The 19,266-nt window shown below is 34.7% G+C and overlaps 2 protein-coding genes across 2 annotated transcripts; one reads left to right on the top strand and one right to left on the bottom strand.

Moving 5' to 3' along the window:
• Nucleotides 1-427: 427 nt before the first annotated feature.
• LOC120086301 (probable protein phosphatase 2C 49) lies at nt 428-2,533 on the top strand. The gene is made up of 4 exons (XM_039042871.1): nt 428-865; nt 1,061-1,258; nt 1,364-1,599; nt 1,793-2,533. Exons 1-4 carry the CDS (start codon nt 686-688, stop codon nt 2,361-2,363), a joined length of 1,185 nt encoding a protein of 394 aa, XP_038898799.1. The 5' UTR covers nt 428-685; the 3' UTR covers nt 2,364-2,533.
• On the bottom strand, nt 2,500-5,585 carry LOC120086302. The gene is made up of 7 exons (XM_039042872.1): nt 5,158-5,585; nt 4,836-4,935; nt 3,683-3,778; nt 3,502-3,554; nt 3,325-3,373; nt 2,855-2,902; nt 2,500-2,736 (listed from the first exon to the last, which is right to left on the bottom strand). Exons 1-7 carry the CDS (start codon nt 5,394-5,396, stop codon nt 2,653-2,655), a joined length of 669 nt encoding a protein of 222 aa, XP_038898800.1. The 5' UTR covers nt 5,397-5,585; the 3' UTR covers nt 2,500-2,652.
• Between the last annotated feature and the right edge of the window lie 13,681 nt (nt 5,586-19,266).

Here is a 19,266-nt window from a genome sequence, read left to right as displayed (position 1 = left end):
ATAAAATAAAATATTAATCACACCATTCCTTAATTTATATAAATATATATTCCCTTCCCTTCCCTTCCACATCTTCTCAATAATTTAATGGTATGAACAAATAACGAGCAATTTTTTTTAAAAAAATAAAACAATTATAAAGTTGCTTAATTTCCACGTCGGTAGGGTTGAAAAAAAAAATTGAGAAGCTTCCATTATGTCGCTAGAAATTTCTATAGCTACTAGAGCCATGATCCTACGTCACTCCAACCCAATAACCCGCTCCTCTTAAAATAAAAATAAAAAAAAAGACCCAGAAATTAGAGTCAACGCGATTCAAAGGAAGGCCATTTTAGTATTTTCATCAACGTTAAAAAAAGGAAAAAAAGCCCTGCCACGCGTCAACGTGGAAACGTTAACGTGTCTTCACGGACAAATTCCGATAACGGCGTTACGTGCTCTGTTTCCTTCCACGAATTTACTCTCACCCGCGGCGGCTGCACTATATATTCTTCTACATCGCCGACTTAAACAGAAAATTTTCTGATCAACATTCTAAAATTTCCTGAACAAAGAAAGAATAGAAATTCCAATCCGAATCGCAATTCCGATTCCAGTTTCAATTCAGATTCCAACTTGCCCTTCTTCTGATTATAACTATTTTGATCTCTCTGTTGAAGAATCTGATTCTTTGGTAAATGTAAAGATGGTGGCTGAAGCTGAGGTTGTTGTTTGTTCGAAGAGTCTCCCGGGTTTGGAGGTTCCGTATTTTGGTAAAGAGACTTGTGTTGTTGATGAAATTGAATCCATCGATGGTGGGATTTCGATTGATCCGACTCTTGATCGTGTTCGTGCTTCCGATTCTGTTTGTTCCAGTTCTCGATCGGTATGTTCTTCTTCTTCTTCTTTTTCTTCTGAAATTCAGCCTTTGATTTAGGGTAAGAAACAGTGACCGTTATGAACTTGTTTCTGTAGTGATCGGGTTCGATTAGGGGAATTTTGGGGTTTAGTCTCTTGGAATGATGATTTTGAGTTGAGTTCTGTTGTGTGCGTTTGAGTTTTATGATATTTCTTTCTTCAGGATATTAAACCCATGAAGAAAATTCCAGATTCCGACGTCGATACGGCGAACGGAAGTGAATTTCCGAGTCTCCGGTCGGGGAGTTTTGCTGATATTGGACCTAGGAGATATATGGAAGATGAACACATAAGGATAGATGATTTGTCTTCACATTTGGGATCGCTCTTTAAGTTTCCTAAGCCAAGTGCTTTCTATGGGGTGAGTTGTTGAGTTCTTTGTTTTTGGGTTGCCTTATTGTATAGTATGTGGATGATTGTTGTTGTGATCTGAGTGGGAGTTTGATGTGTTGGATCTGTTGATCAGGTGTTTGATGGACATGGAGGTCCTGAAGCAGCAGCTTATATCAGAAAGAATGTTCTTAGACTCTTCTTTGAGGATGTTAGTTTTCCTCAAATTCCAGATATCGATGAAGTTTTGCCGGAGGAGATAGAAACTTGCCTCCGGAAAGCTTTTCTTCTAGCTGATCGAGCTCTGGCTGAGGATTCCAGTGTCAGTAGTTCGTCCGGGACAACGGCCCTGACAGCTCTTGTTCTTGGAAGGTACGTTTATCCTCTCCAATGTAATGATCGTTCATACGTTTGATAGCAATCTCTGTCTTTGTAGTCTGCTGTTAGTGGTTTCCATTAGCCTATCAACTCGAATTCGCTGTCTTGTTCTTTGTTTTCACTCTGTTTGACGTAATCGAATGGCACTGCATTGTCATATGGCTGATTGTGTGTTTCTGTTCTTCAGGCATTTAATGGTGGCGAATGCTGGAGATTGCCGCGCTGTTCTCAGCCGGAATGGGGAAGCAGTAGATATGTCTCAAGACCACCGGCCGGTTTATTCTCCAGAGAAGCAACGAGTAGAAGAGTTGGGTGGCTTTGTTGATGGTGGCTATCTCAACGGCGTTTTATCAGTTTCCAGGGCCTTAGGGGATTGGGACATGAAGCTCCCTGATGGTTCTCCTTCACCTCTCATTGCAGAACCAGAATGCAGGCAGGTGGCTCTTACAGAAGAGGATGAGTTCTTGATCATAGCCTGTGATGGGATTTGGGACGTGATGTCGAGCCAGCAAGCAGTCAATGTAGTTCGACAGGGGCTTCAACGTCACGACAACCCTGAGCGGTGTGCTCGAGACCTCGTCCTGCAGGCTTTGCGTTTGGACTCATTCGATAACCTCACCGTTGTTGTTGTTTGCTTCTCCAGTTTCCATCCCGGCAATTCTCCGCTACCACAGCAGCGGAAGTTAAGATACTGCAGTCTCTCTGCACAGGCTCTCTGTAGCTTGCAAAGATGGTTGGATAACAGTGGATGCCAATGAGTGTAATTGCTTCCTGTAAAAACTCATTTGTAACAAACAGATTGAAAGAGTTCAGCAACTGCAATTCCTTTTATTTTGATGTAAATAATTTTCTGAGATATCAACTCTTCTTCAGATTGCAGATTATGAACATATATCAATAAATTAGCTGGGCTCAGCGTATTTTTGTAGACTAAATGAAATTCTTTAGTAAAACAAATGATTCTGTTCAAGATTTTACATTTGTCAATAAGAGTATTTGGAAAAAAATTAGTAATGTATGATACCCATATAACAATAATTTCAGTCTTCAAGACGTTTGGTATTTCTTGGCAAACATGGCAAAGCTTTTAAGGCCTCGTTGAAGTAATCTCTCAAGCAAAGGCTGCAGCGCCTGCATTTGCAAAGATCATTCAATTTACTCAAAGCGCACCACAATAATTAGAGAATTATGCTTTTCATGATTGATTACGAGCTAATAATGGAATTGAAACCAACGCTGGAATGCTTACAGAGGCCACTGGAGACAGAAGAGGAGGAACTTCATAGGAGACTGTCAACTGAAATGAACCAAAAAGCGAAATTTAAAAATGTTTGAAAACTAGAATGAGAATGCAATAGAGTGACGATGAATGCAATAGAGTGACGATGAGAACATATCTATACATGTTTGAATATTCTGAATCCTAACTTCCCTATAAAATCACGTATGTTCCAATCTTCTGAACCATAATTTCCCTTTTGGAGTTATAATATGAACTTTTCCGTCAAATGGCACGTTAAGAAAGAAATGATGTACATAACACAAATAATACTCTTTTCTAACTTGTGGACAGATTCCCCCAACACACCGGCTTTTATGTTGATTTTATGAAAACGTTTTGCATGAGCTTATAATGCGGTGGATTAAAATGTAAGGATGTCTCCTGTAATTTACTCAAAAAAGAGATCAACATGTTAATATGGGATGTTATAGACTTACTTCTACAAGGCAAGACGAGGGGCCCTTTGGATAAAATCGTACAACACCTCTGCAAATGCAACAAAGATTATTGACCATCAAAGAGTAGATAATACGGCAAGCAGATCCCATGGAACGAAGTCATGTAAATAATTCACGAGATTTAAAGAATGCTATTGAAATAAATCGGCAAGGTACCTGTTTGGAAGACCTTCAAGAGACCGCCAATGGATTTTTTGATTAGGGGTCGGCTGCAATATCATCAGATAGCATCTTAAGAACAGAAAGAACTAGAAGAGCATTCCTGAATATCAAGGGGCCAGAAATATATGGCAAAGATGGATGTTAAATGGAAGGATCAAAGCAGAGAATTGTTTGCCTGTAAGTTTCGAGCAAGCCAGGAGAACTCGATATCTTGACCAAAAGCATTATATTTTAGTGACCACCGTGATAATGTAGGGTTATCTTCCAATACCTGTAAAGAGTATTGTACAAGTAGTTAAATACTACAGTATTTTTTAATAAATGCAGCTCAACTCCAAAATCGAAAGGGTGGTGGTAAACTAACATGGTATTGTGCCTTTAAATTCATATCTAGAATTCGTGCATCAAATTTCTCCTAAAATATAAAGTTAATAGCCTATGTCTATGCAGCACCAACGCTTTAGTTTGGATAATGTGTCTATAATAGAAACCTATTGGACACTTTGACACTTGTAAGACATGTATTATATATACTTTTGGCAATCACAGAAATAATAAATAAAGTACAAACAACAAACTAAGCGAATAACATGCAGAGGTTAGTAACTCAATTCGGTGACATACCACCTACGTTTGGGAGACAGTGTGCCCGAAAAAAAATAAATTCATTAAGATAAAAAGTCAAGAGTTTACAACATTGTATTTATCTGTAAAGTAATGACAATTACTGTGATATACGTAGAGTCTAACTTATTATTGATCACTGGACTCCCTTTAGATGTGAGACTCCTTCTCAATAGAACTTAGCACCTAAGTATGTAAATATTAGTAATAAATCACTTAAGATCACCCTAAGTGTGAGACTCCCTTTCTCCAAGGTGTTATCTTTCCACGTTCAAATGAAGATCACTCCACTGAATACAACACACCACGAAATACTGTTTAAACTTCTTGCTTCACAAACTTGATAAACTACAGAGCACTTTGTCGTCCAACCACAACATACAATTTCACTAAACTCATAACAGAAACGGCAACCTTAGCAAGACAACGTCTTACCCTTACATAGTCACAGCGAAAGGAAGGAACATGTCCCATTCAAATTCGACAGACTTTAAATAAGGAAAACATCCCAGAGAAATAAAATTGCAGAATATTCAAGATACATTTCTCCTAATATAAGGCAGTAAAACAAATTGGAGGTTCCCCCCTAACCATATTTTGGTAGATGCATCTTGAACTAAGCATGGAAAAGGTTTTCAAGTCGACCAGAAATAAAGGGTATCAGCTAGCAAACTTCTTGAGAGTGTGTGGTACATATAACTCACCTTCACAGATGAAATGAATGGCATCCATTTCGGAATAGCTTCACGATCTGAGTAGCATTTATAGGCAACCGAGGCAGGTATATCAACTTCCATCTTAGCCCTGCATTCATCACATTTCCTAATTATAGCAACAAACCTATAACATTCTAAGAAACTCAGAATCCATCCTCCTTGAAGAACTGCACAACCACCAAACCAATCCAGAGAAGAATTGGGAAGTTTTAGAAGGGACGACGAATATGAAATCCAAACAACCCATAGCAAATAGAGAATCAATAAACGAGAATGAAACTGAGAATCGAGAAAGAAATGGTGTATTTACGTGCAATTCTGCCATTCCATCACAGGGGAGACGGATTTGAGTGGAGGGCAAATGGGGTTTCTTCTGCGCTTGGAAGAACAGCGTGGGATCTTGAAGACGAGCTCGGGTAGCGACAGTGATCTCGAACTGATGCTTCTGCAAGTGGGAATCGCCATGAATAAGATGCCATTTCTCCTTCTGATGGATCGATGAGTGAGAGAGTTTGGAGTCGAATTGCAGGTGAGTGCTGCAATTGCCATAGTGGGATTTGGGATTAGTGAAGAAGACGAGAGCAAAAGGACATTAACGGGAGTTGTGAGCAGAGATTTGACTAGCAACAACGAACAAACTGCAAGAACAGCCCTTTGATACTATTGTGGCTTTGGAAAAATAGATTTTCGGAGGCTGTTCTTGCACAAACCACAATTAGTTAAAAAAATTATTTCATAAATTTTTGAGTTCAAAAATTGACTTTGGATTTTGTTTGAGTGTTGAGTGGATTTCAATTTTTCTTCGTGTGGAAAAAAAGAAAAAAAATAACTCTAAAATCTAGAGAGTTATATCAATTGTTATCATAACCTTTATATTTCATCCAATTACAATCGAAATTTTAATACAATTTAATCTTAAATATTAAAAAGAAATTTTGTTGTTGAAATCGAAATTTCGATCAATCAAATTTCACCACGTTATTACAACAAAGCCTTAAAATTTGGAGATTAAATGAGAAAATAAAAAATATCATGTGTCTCTGATCCTAATAATAGGATTATTGAATTCAACAATGATTAAGTCTGTACCACAATAAATAAAATTGGCTAGAAATCCAATTGGGTCTGAAATTATAAATTGGAACGAATAAAGTAATTAAAGTTGTTTGGATCTAAAGTCCAACTTAATTTAAGCACATAGTGAAAATTTGGGCTAAAGAAAAAATGGGGCTCAATCGCAATCTCTGGGCCAAAAACAACTAAACTCAAGTTCATGTTGGCCCATGAAAACCTCTATAAATAGAGGTCTTAGCTTTCATGTTGAGGGAGTCGAAAGAACTAAATGTCGAAACCCTAAAGTTCCAAAGATAGAAGTTTTGAAGATCTAAAGTATCAAAGATTAGAGTTGTAAAGATCTAAAGAATATAACTCCCCTAAAGCTTTAAAGATCTTAAACTCTCAAGTTTTCAAGTTTTGATTTTAATTGATACTGTTGACAAGATTTTTGGAGAAATTTTAATTCTTTTAAATGAACTTCATATTTGTATTGATTTCATTAAAGTGAATACAATCTCTAATACATACTCATTTGATGCTTTCTCTTGAAAAGTAAACCAGGACTTTGTAGCTTGTTCTTAATGTTGATTTGTCTTTAAGACTTTGCAGCTTGTTCTCAAATGCAAATTTATTTTGAGGGCTTTGCAACTTATTCTCGAAGCTATAATTCTTGGGTTTGGAAGTCATCTAATCTATGAAGTACTTACGAACTGCTTTTGGTCTTCAAAGATGTGTTTGATTTTTAAGAGTTTACAGAGTGTTCTCGATCGTTTGAAAGTTCTTTAAGATTTAGTCTTTAGATCTTCAGGGGTGTAAAAGCTGATATTTGGAGCTTGAGAACTTGAGAGCTACAATCTTTAGAACTTGAGAGCTTGAAAACTTCGGTCTTCAGAACTTGAGAACTTCAGAGCTTCGGTCTTTAAAACTTGAGAGTTTCGATCTTTCTAACTTGGGAGTTTGAGGGCTTTGGTCATCAGAACTAAATAGCTTCAATCTTCAAAATATAAGAGCTTCAAAGCTTCAACTCTCCCAATCTTCTTACTAAAAAATGAAGGGTAAAACCTCTATTTATATAACTTTTATGGGCATTACATGGGCTTGGGCCCAATTGCTTTTGAGCTTGAACCTAAGCTTTTAGGGCTAGTTGCATAAATAGAATTTAAGCCCAAAATAATAGAATATGTAGTACAAGGATAAAATAATTGCATATATAGATCAAAAAATGGTAAAAGACAAAAAAAACCCATGCCTAGCCACCATTTTTTTCGCTTCTTCCCGGTTTTTTCAAATAAAAGCTATCACTGATAGCAGCTATCAGTGATGACCACTGATAGGTTCTATCAGCTGCTATCGTTGATAGTTTCTATCAATTGCTATCGATGATAGTTGCTATCAGCGATAGCTTTCAATTTTAGAAAAATTAATACAATCTTGAAATATTAACTTTTAATTTGCTATCAATTATTATTAGCTATCATTGATTCACTTTCATCAATTGGAATCAACGTTGAAATATTACTACTTAAGGCTATCAGTGGCTATCAATGATAGATTTATAAATAGTGATCAACTTTGAAAGAAGACCAACAACTTTGATTACCATAGTAGATATCACTAATAATCTTTTATCATGGCTATCACTGAGAAATCTCCTTTCTTTCTCGTCTACTCAGGGGGGTGCGGACACAAAAAACGGTTGCCGAAGAAAATGTTTACCAAAACGGGCATAACCGCTGGAACGGCTAAAAGTGAGCAGCTATCGGTCATTATCACTGATAGACTTTCATCAATTAGAATCAACCTTGAAATATTAACACTTAAGGCTATTAGTGATAGATTTCTATAACTGGTTATCATCTTTGAAAGAAACTCGATATATAGATATCACTTAAGTTTTATCACCGATATCACTAACATCACTCATATTGTGGTTATCAGTGATAACTTCTTTCACTGATAACATCATTAATAAGATGCTATCAACGATCCCACTGATATCATGCTATCAGTGATAGTTCTCTATCACTGATAACGTGCTATCAGTGGTAGCTTTTATCACCGATAACGTGTTATCGGATAACTTCCATCATCGATAACATGCTATTAGTATTAGCTCCCATCATTGGTAACATGCTATTAGTAGTAGCTTCTATCAATCATAACCACTGAACACCTTTTTGCCCCTTTCTCGTCCTTCCCAAACATTTATAAGTCTCTTTTCTTTTCGATGATAGCTTCTATCACTGATAAACATTCTATTAGTGATAACTTCTAGGCATTCCACTTACATTTTAGTTCGAGATTCAACTTTATTAATTAAATTCACTAAGTTGGCTATCAATGATAGATTTCTATAAGTGGCTATTAACTACGAAAATATAATCAAAGATTAAGCTATTAATGATAGAAAATATTAGTGGCTATCACTGATAGACTTTCATTTGCTATTTATATTTATTATTTGTTATAATAATCAAACTTGATGATTGGCTTATTGGTGTTAAGTCACTTATCAATTGAATACTTTCAAGTCATGCGTATAGAATTCAGCCTCATAATTCTTGTGAAGAAAAGGGGAAGAAAAAAAAAATTCAAATAAAGGAAAGAAAAATTTTAAAAATAAGAGAAAGAGAAGAAACAAAAACTGAAGAAAAAGAAAGAAAATTAAATAGAAAACAGGAAGCAAAAACTGGAAAAATGAAAGAAAAACTAAAAAAGAAAAAGAAAAAGAAAGAGAAGAAACAAAAAATCGGAGAAAGACAAGAAAATAAAATAATAAAAAAAAGATAAGAGAGAAGAAAAAATCGGAGAAATAGAAGAAAATAAAAATTAAAAAAAGGAATAAGTAAGAGCTGAAGAAAGAAAATAAAAAAAAATAAAGGAAAGAATAAAATAAAAAAAAAGGAGAAGAAGCAAAAACTAAGAAAGAAAATAAAATGAAAAATGAAAATAGGGAGGGAAGAAGCAAAAATCAAAGAAGAAATAAAATAAAAAGACTAAAAAAGTTGTACAACAAAATAAGACAAGGGAGAGCGAAATTGGAAATTAAAAAAAAATTAAAAAAAAATTAAAAAATTGACTAGTCAACTCATCCATATTTGCAAATATTTTAAAAATGTAATATATTTTTAGATTTTTTCTCTTATTCTACCATGCATTACAAATATCCAAGCTTTTATTTGGCATAATTTTCCACCATGGGCTTAAATTAGGTTGAACTTTGAACCCAAACGATTTTAGTTACTCAACTCGATCCACTACAAGAAAATTCATTTTCTATGACAAATTTTTAGTGATGCAAGAAAATTTTGTTGCTAAATAGTAATTTATAGTGACGCAATGGAAAACATGTTGCAGAATATCAGTTTTAGTGACAAAATTTACATAAGTGTCACTAAAACAATTTGTGATGCACAAACCAACACCACTAAACATTAAAATCTTTAGCAATATATTATATTGTCTCAAAAAGGTTATTCAAAAAATATAATTAAACAAAATCCATTCTTTTCATTTTCCCCTTCCTTCTCACTCTTTTTCCAAACTTTCAACCCTCCTTCCCAACTCACTCTTTTTATTAATTGTGTTGTTTAAAATTTTAATGTTAGTTTTTGAATTTTCCTCTTTATTTCTCCTTGTTATTCTAATTTTGTTATTTAAAATTTTAATTTCAGTTTTTGAATTCCTTATAACCCATATAAAAATGTGTAAAAATATTTTAAAAAATGTTCATCATCATATCTAATTTATAGCCCATTTGATAACACTATTTTTTACTATTTTTTGTTTTTTGTTTTTAATTTTTTAAGAAACATATTTGTTCATCATCATTTTTGTTTCTTAAATTTTATTGATCATTAAAAGCTATTTTTCTTGTAGTGATCAAATTTACCATTTTAGGCCACTGGGCAAATTTATTGATCGTGGTCCAAGCATCATTGCTGAATTTGAATAAGCCTCTTGTTGTGATCAAATGGCCAAAAAGAGCTAGTTGACAATTTTTAGCTTGTCATTTATTTGTCTCTAAATAAAATGGCTTTCTTTGTGATGACATGACAAAATTTGGTTGACTGCAATTTCTTATTCATCCGATACAACTATCAGTTTGAAGTATTAAATGATACAATGCTCAAAGTTTGAGTATATAAATTTATTTTTACCATATATTTTAATACATAATTAAACATGTTATTAAAGCAATTAAATTTTGGTGACCTTAGTCTAAATCCATATATTATTACCCTAAAAGCACACTTAAATCATAAACTTCTCATAAGGTCAAAAATATTAAAAGTTAGATTAATGGTTGAGATTTGAATTTATGTTCCAATTGTTTTTGATTAAGAGACCAAGAATTTGAATCTGTCCATATACATATTGTTTTTTTAACAGAATACTAGTGAAAAGGTGGGGTCGGGAGGTTTATCAGAATATCTCAACTAGGTTGACACTTCCTTAGTATTTTCATCATATCCCGGATCCAAAAGCGATGCATTCATTCAAAAGGAAAGTATTGTACATCAACGAGCAAGAGAGAAACTCAAGATATAAAGTACAAACAAAAACATGTGAAGGATAGGCTAGAGAAAAACCTTCCAACTTAAAGCAATATAAGTTACATCGTAGCTGTTGAAATGAGATGGTTTTTTTGCACCAAAGGGCCGCAAGCGTAATAATTTCTTCTCATTTCTCAGATTGTGATTTTTCAATATCCTGAAAAGTACGTTTGTGGCGCTCAATCCATAAGCACTCGAAGGATGCACCAATGATATTACACCAAAGGATCTTGACTTTGTTTTGTTGTGGGGTGTGTGTCAGTACATCAAGGAGTTGCTCCAATGTGTTCGGTAGTAAGGCATAGTCAGTCGCTTTTAGGCGATTCCATATGCTGGTAGCAAGATGACACTACATAAAGAGATGCTCCATATTTTTGGATTTACTTTTAGATAAGATACACCAGTTAGGATTCAAATAATATGAGGGATAGCGTGGTGATCGTTATCCATAGTATTGATGCCTTTATGGAATAATGTCCAAACAAAAAACTTACGTTTTTCTCGGCAAGAAATTGGACCATAGGTTGGCTAATTTCAAAGTGTTACCGATTGTGTTGGGCGATGAAAGATGCAGCTTTGCAGATTTTGAAGGAATGAAATTCTAAACGGAAACATGTAAACACATGTGCCAATGTAATTCAATTTGAAAAATTAAAAAAAAAGATACAGAAATTATAGAAGAACAACATAGACATTTATAAATTATAACATCCTTCTAGGGAGACAAGGATAAAAAGAACTAACCCTTGAAGACTCTTTTTCTCGTAATTCTTCTGCTCGAAACGGAGCAACATGAATGCAAGATCTCCCTCGAACTAGAAAAACGTCTATCACGAACAAACAAGTTATGAATAAAGGACACCACCATTTGATTTTCTTGCTATTCTCAGGACAAAAATCAATGTATGGGGTTCTTAATTTGGTAGGGAGAGATTTGTGTGATAGAGGTTTGGGAAAGAAGATCAAATACACAGAGAGAACTCTTCTTTTTGCTTGTCTGTGATCTATGCATTGGAACATATTAATCAAAAACAAATCTTGTCCTTTTCTTTTATACGAGAGTGTTCGAAGAAAAATGAAGAGGAAAAATGCACTCGTCTTTTGATATGCGTTAATCTCTATGCGTTGATGGTCATGCATTGGACTGAAGAATATGCAATATGCGTTAAGCGCGTATGCGATGACCATGTGTTCCTATCACAAGTTTTCTTGCTTTCTCGCCAAGTATAACGAGAACACAAGTTTCTCGGGATGATCCGACATCGAACACAGGGACTTGTAACTAAATGATGCTTGTGAAGTGATGCGTTTGAGGCGATGAATGAAAATAAAAAGATAGAAGTTAATGGATTATATGCTACTCCTACTCCTAACTAAACATATTGAGCAATGAAGGTTTAACTATAAGAATTGGTAGAGATGTGACAATTGTTAACGCGTAATAAGGTGAATGAAGAAACAAAATTGTGGATGGAATTAATTCACTGCATCATTATACTTGGTCGCTAGAATAATCCCAGCTCGTCACATTAACGCATCGCACACCTTTCGGTGGTCAGCCACATGCTTATATCTCTATAATGCATGGTTGCATTGAGCATAAGATCGTTCCTATCTCTAGGAACATTGCTTACTTTGCTTTAGTATGTTCCACTACTTACTCTCTCGGGCAGTTGGTTGTAGCTAATCAGTTCATAGACAAGCATTGCGACAACCTCACACCAAGCAAAGAGGATTAACTCACTATACTTGTGCAATGTACACCTCTCGGTGATTTGCTACATGCATCATATCTCTAGACCGCATGATTGAGTATGCGACCTATATTTAACACTTAACTAAACGATGATAAAGAAGATGAAGACGATGAAGATGGTGCTGAAGGAACTAAGAGATGCATTGATTACAAAATGTATTAATGTCTTAAGCCAAAATGTAATACAATACAGAGATAAGAGGAGAGGTGGAGGGCCAAATGTCAGCAATCTCTTGCTTTTCATCCGAAATGTGTCCAGGCTTCTGTTGGTGCCATGGATGGATGGTGGAGAAATCTCTCTCGAGCTCTATCTCTGGCAAAACTCTGATCGTCACTCGGAAGGGGTTGTGAAGGTGAGGAACTCTCAAAGAATATCTTGCTCATGCTCTCATCTGTGATCACAAGAATCTGCCTAAGGCAGAAACTCGGATGGTTTGAAGTTAAGCTCCAAGACTCTATTTATAAAGTTCAAACACCGACAGCTCTGATACCCCATTTTGACTCATTGTTACTTCTGTCGCGGTATGGGAAATGTCAGCATCACCTTATCTTGTTGATACTCCCAAGGTATGCATTCGTGCTTATTTCTCTTGAAGTGTCAACGCATTCCACACACCTTGTGATCAATATTCTATCACGATTATCACTCTGTGGACGCAACATTCCATATGACGAACTAGTCTTCATGAAGATCATCGCATGCAGTCAACCTTGCGGCGGTCTGGAATCAACGCACGTGATCAATTCCTATAATAGTTGCAAAAATAGACACTTTGATGCAGAATAACACATGATATAGGGTCAGTGAGGATTTTCGGTGCTGGTCGACGCACTCACTATTCCATATGAATTCTTGGTATTATTGACACATATTCTACTTATTAGCCCTCATAATTCTAAGTAAAAGGCTACAATAGCTTGTATTTCTACAAGCTATCAGAGAGACTCTCTCTCCAACCAACTCACACTAACTCCCAATGAGAGTTATTATTTTAAATTTAAATAATTTATATATTAAATCAAAAATTTAATATAATAATTCAATAAAATGATAATTATTAATTAAATCAAATTTAATTATTTAATTAATAAATTAGATATCATATATTTAATTTAGTTTGAATCATATTCAAATAACATCATTTCCCATGATTTATATTTTTAATATGAATCTCATTCATATTAATTATAACTTATAGTTTTAATATGAATTTCATTCATATAATTAATATTTGAATCTTATTCAAATATTTATCTCTCACATACTATAAAGTATAATTTTGAATCTCATTCAAAACTGACTTTATATTATAATGTATCTATATACATCATATTTGTTGGGATTGGTGTCCTAATTCTCCCGGAGTCTCGTTGTTTTGTTAAGATGCACATTGTTAAATGAATAAAATAAGTGTTATTTAATTCTGACATTTACTCATATCCAATAAACAAAGCTCATTGGTTATCTTGTGTGAACTTAAACATGTATATGTGATATACAAGTGGATCATGCCTTAAGTGATAACCTAAATCGGTCCGTAGTATAAGGATTAAGGTGGGATACCTGATCCTGGTAACACCACGGATATGGCTCGCTTTGTAGACTTTGCAAGTGTTGTAAACTACTATAGATGGTTGATCCTGACCATTCGTGTGGAGACGTGGAGCGGGGGTATCCTATACAAAGAGTTTGTATAAGACTTAGACCACGGGATGACTAGACTTTGTATATAACACCATTGATACTAGAGACTTGCATCTCACCTAAACGACCGTAGGTGACACGATCTTAATCTTGAGTGTTTTGTGAACTCTTGTCTTTGAGGGCGGTCCTTTGATTAGTATGGGTGAGAGTGACTAGATTGCCAACTCAACATGCCTACATTTTTGGGGACTTGTCTGATCTAGGAGCTGGGAACTCAATCCACAATATGGAATTCACTCCTTTCCCAAAGAAGGGATAAGTAGAGAGATTACTCCCTTAAGGGTTGATTTCGGGACTTGAACATAATAGCCACAACTTCTCTTTGGAAGAGAAGACTCTGTCATAGTAGGACTATAATTTATGTTCATTAGAGGGATCAGTGATACTTAAGGAGACAGATGTAACTACAGGGGCATAACGGTTATTGGCCCAACTGTACTTACGAGTGATCTGTGAAGGGTTGTCGCACTGTTGATTGGTTAAGATGGACACATAATATATCTGTAGTGAGGAGAGTTTAGCTATCGGTCTTTAGTGGAATACTTGACAGTTAACAGATGGTGGGTCTCGTGATTAAATGTGACTAAAGAGTTTAGTCAGTTATTCACGTACTGTTGGAGCTTCGAATCTACAGGTCCATGAGGTCCCCTTGGTAGCTTGGATTCTGTTGAAGGATCAAGTTCTTGGTGTTCATTTGAAATGTTCAAATTGACATGAGGTATTTTGATTATATGTGATATAATTGGTATGATGTATGAGATACATCTAGTGGAGGATTCATGTAAATGAGATTTACATTAATTACCATGGAATAGGAAAAGAACTATGGTTTATATGTTTCATGAGATGAAATATTAAAACTATAGGTTATAAATATAGTATGATAAGTTGGTTATCACTTATGTTTATAATAATATTAATTATTAGATAATTAATACTTTTTCTTTTAAATAACCAAATGTAGTGGATAGTTATTGATCATGGTAACCGTGAGGTTTTAAAAGGAAATCAGTTTCCTATTTTGAAAAGAGTAAGTTGGTTTTACAAAAGTTTGAAAAAGAATTTTGAGTTTTCTCTCCGCGAAAAGAAACTCACGGTGGTCGTCAAGTAAATATAGATTTACTAAATGACGGCTGGGCTGAGCTAAACGATCGTGCAGGTGCTAGCTAAACGATCGTGCAGTGTTTACTAAACGATCGTATAGCTTTGCTAAATGATCGCTGGCCCAAGGTAAACGATCGTGTAGAGTTTATCGAGCTAAACGATAGAGCTAAACGATCGCATAGCTTTTGCTAGACGATCGCATATCTTTATCTAAATGATTGGGCATCGACCTATACGATAGGTCTCTGATTTCTCCCACTTGCCCAGTCATGTACACGATCTGTGTTTCCTCTGTTCGTCTGCCTCACACCAAGTTCGAACAGAGCCCACCCTCTGGATTCTCACACCGAGAATACTAAGGTCGCCTTGTTGGTGATGTCAGACTCAACTTGACAATGTCGAGATTTTTCGGAGGCCGTTCGTGGTGCTTTGGAGGAGCCCGTTCGTGGCGTTGCGGAAGAGTTTGTGTTGCAGAGGAGATCGTGACCGAAGAGATCGTTGAAGACGAGCGCGAAGAGTTCGTGCAGTGTTGCGGTCGTGTAGATCGAGCGCTTGTGGTTGCGGTTTTTCGATCAGAGTCGCACATCGAAGCGTGGAGACATTACTACATATGTGTGTGTAGTTCTCTTTGTACGCTTGGTATTGTTTCATGCTGTAATTTCTTTGTAATTTGCATAACCGTTTATGTTTGAAGTCGACTGTAAATGTATTATTGAATCATGATTGTAATTTGGAATTGTCTTATTCTGCTGCTCATGGAAACCAAGTTCGATTTCTTTCAGTATTAATTGTATTTTATACAATTAATTTCCTTATTTAATTTGAACAATTCAAATTAATCCAAAATTAATTGATTCTTTTTTTACCCTTAGTGAGCTAGCAAGGGGTTCTTATGGACGTACAGATTAGAAACTCTAATAATACGAGATTAATTAATTAACCTCCTTAAGTTAATCAACATTCATTAATTATAGTCCACTTCATTAAAGACCCAAGACTGCACTCTTTGCATTGTAGATATATTTCTGTATCTATGGACATAATCAATCAATAATAAGTCGATCCTTCATGAATCGCTCGTAACTATAGTTGGGTCAAGTTATCGTTTTACCCCTTTAGTTACATCTAACTCCTTAAGTACCAACGATCTCTCTAATGAACAAAGTGAGAGGGTGAGGCCTCAATGTTCAAGACCCAGAATTAGCCCTTAAGAGAACAATTAATCTACTTACCATAAAAATGGGGAGGAGTGAATTCCATCTTGTGTGTGTAGTTTTTTTTTTCTAGCTCCCTACTTGGACAAATCTAGAAAATGGTAGTTTTATTGAGTCGACGAATCGGACCACTCCTACTCCCACTCATACAAATCAAAGAACTGACCTTATAGATAGAAGTTCATAACTCACTCAGGACTGAGTTTGAGTTACCTATGGTCACCCAATGAAATGTTAATCTCTTCAGTCAATAGTGTTATAAAGAAAGATTAATCATTTCACGGTCTAGTCTTATACAAACAATTTGTATAAGATACCTCAACTTGCATATGTCCACATGAACGATTAAGATCAAAACGTTTGTAACACTTTACAACTTTTATAACAATTATAAAGTGGGTCGTATCCATAGCATCACCAAAATAAGACACCTAAACTTATACATATACCACAAACCATTTAGGTTATTACTTAAACATAACCTATCTGTATGCCTTCACATACTATTCAAGTTTCATAAAATAACCTAGGATCTTTCTTTAATAGATAATAATATATAAACTAATCAACAATTATTTCAAATAACGTATTAACTACGAGGTTTTAAGGCATACATCCCATAAAAGGGCAACAAATCTTTTAGGATACCTGTGGAGGTTCAATTATGATACCAAAAGATAGTGTCAATATCGTTTGTAATCCTCCATTTGATATGATCAGACATATATTGGTTGTGTTTAGTAATTGAGAACCATGGTGGCCTTGCACTTTTGTAGTTGCTGATAGATGGTATACTACCCGAAGTGACAACCTTATATTTGGCTGCAACGAGTGATTTCCACAAGCTGTGTCATTTTTGTTATGATATCGCCAAATCCATTTACAGAAAAGTGCACTATTTGTAATGCTGATTTTATCTATACCTAGTTCGCCTCTTTCTTTTGGTAAAATTATCAAGTTCCATCTAGTTAGAAAAATAAAGGGATGGAAACGGTATCATTTACTTTTTTGTTGTGTATGATAGAGTCGGGTGGTTAAATGATGTAAAGACAAACCTTATCGTTTACCTCGTCGTACTACACAATGGCGCCTCAGAACTTATGCGATAGTAAAATGAATTATCGTTTACCTTATCGTTGTGTACGACAGGATGCGGGCACTACATGATAAAGACTATCGTTTACCTTTCTGTTGTATACGATAGGATTTGGACTCTACACGATGGAGGCTATCGTCTACCTTTTCGTTGTACACGATAGACATTGAGCGCTAAACGATGAACGATGTATTCAGTCGTTTAGCTGATCGTTGTACACGATGGAACCAAATTACTAAACTATAGACAGAGAGATTTTCAACTTTGTCTCTTCGTATTCATTTCTTCCATTGGAAAGGGGCAGCATGCCCGATTTATACATTGTTCCCTATTTTAGGGATTCAAAGAATTAAAAAATTATATACCAAACAACTAATAAAATGAGGACACATGGTCCAATAGATGATGAAAGAATATTTGTTTGTTATCACCCAATCTTAATAGAAATTTGGAGCACTAAAGGAATAATCTTTCATGACTCACCACAGTGACATGACAATCTTCAACTTATGTGTCTTCTTGACTCATCCTTGATCGCTGATAGTGACATATTCTCTAACACAGATTTTTCAAGACCTTCCCAAAGAAAATCTCTCATTAGTTTCTCCAGTTTTTTACAAATACCCATCGGAGCTTTGAAAGTCGAAAGAATATGTGGAACTTTGAATCTGGAAATTAGTTTGTCTGGATGAAAAAACCCTCGATGAGGCCCCATTGTTGGGCATCTTCAAGGAGACTGAAAAGACAATCTATTGCAAATAATAAAAAGGAAAGACGAAAGTGGATCCAATAATCAATAATTTTGTTGGCTATTGAGTCCGTGATCTGCCTATCAAAAACAAATGCAAATTGGTTGACAACGATAGTAGTCGAAAGGACCTCGTGCGCTCTGTATTTCAGAGATAAGTTAAACCGGCACCGAGCTATACAAACTTTATGGAACTAAACAGTATTTTCATCTCCATCTTTGAGCCATTGAAATTTACATAATCGACTCCATTTTCTAGCCTCCAAGAGGTGAATATTTAGAAGATCCATCTTAAGGGCAATACGATGTTGCAGGTTCATATGCGTATTGTTGAACTATATTGTCATTTGTACTGGAAAAAAAACTCGTTAATTAATATATTTTCTTACTTCTTTTAGTTAATTTTTCTTCTACAATTTTGATTTTATACATATGTTTTTAATTTTATAAATGATATCCCTTAATTTAAGAAAATAATTTTAGCTCTATTTATGAATGTTGGGGGAAAAACACCAACTTGATTATAAATGCAATGGCTAATATAATTAAATTTACTAATTAATTAAAAGTAATAATTTTTATTTGACTAAAATAAATAGAATTTAATATGACAGTAAATATAAATGCATTGAATATGGATTGTTAAATATCGTTATGTCAAAAGAAAAAAAAAAAAAAGGAAACCATTAAAGATCAAGACCAACCATTTTTTTTATTTATGTCAAACTTATCGTACTTAAGTTTTTTTTTTTTTTTTTTAAAGTATAAAAAGAACAAAGAAAATTAGAATCAATCATTTAATTACGCTAATATCATTTGAATATAAGCAACAAAAAAATATATATTAATCAAATTTTATTATTTGAAACAAAAATTGTTAATGATATGTATTAGATAAAAAGAAGAAAAGCGTCCTCTCAAAAAATTTAATAAATAAAAAATCGTGAATGCGTCTCTAAACACATTTTAATAAAGACAGACACGATTCATTTAATTTTCTTATTTTTTTTTTCAAAATAACATGTTTTAACCATTTTTTTAAAGTTTCAATATTAATATAATTAACCCTCATTAATTACTAAAAATTGATGACTTTTATGGGTAGGTTAAACATTGATAGATCTTCAAATTTTACTTTAATTATATGAGATATTTATGGTTATATAAATCGATTGCGTGCAAAT

Source organism: Benincasa hispida, chromosome 9 (assembly GCF_009727055.1).
Source record: "Benincasa hispida cultivar B227 chromosome 9, ASM972705v1, whole genome shotgun sequence".
NCBI lineage: Eukaryota > Viridiplantae > Streptophyta > Magnoliopsida > Cucurbitales > Cucurbitaceae > Benincasa > Benincasa hispida.
This window is presented reverse-complemented; position numbering and strand designations above follow the sequence as displayed.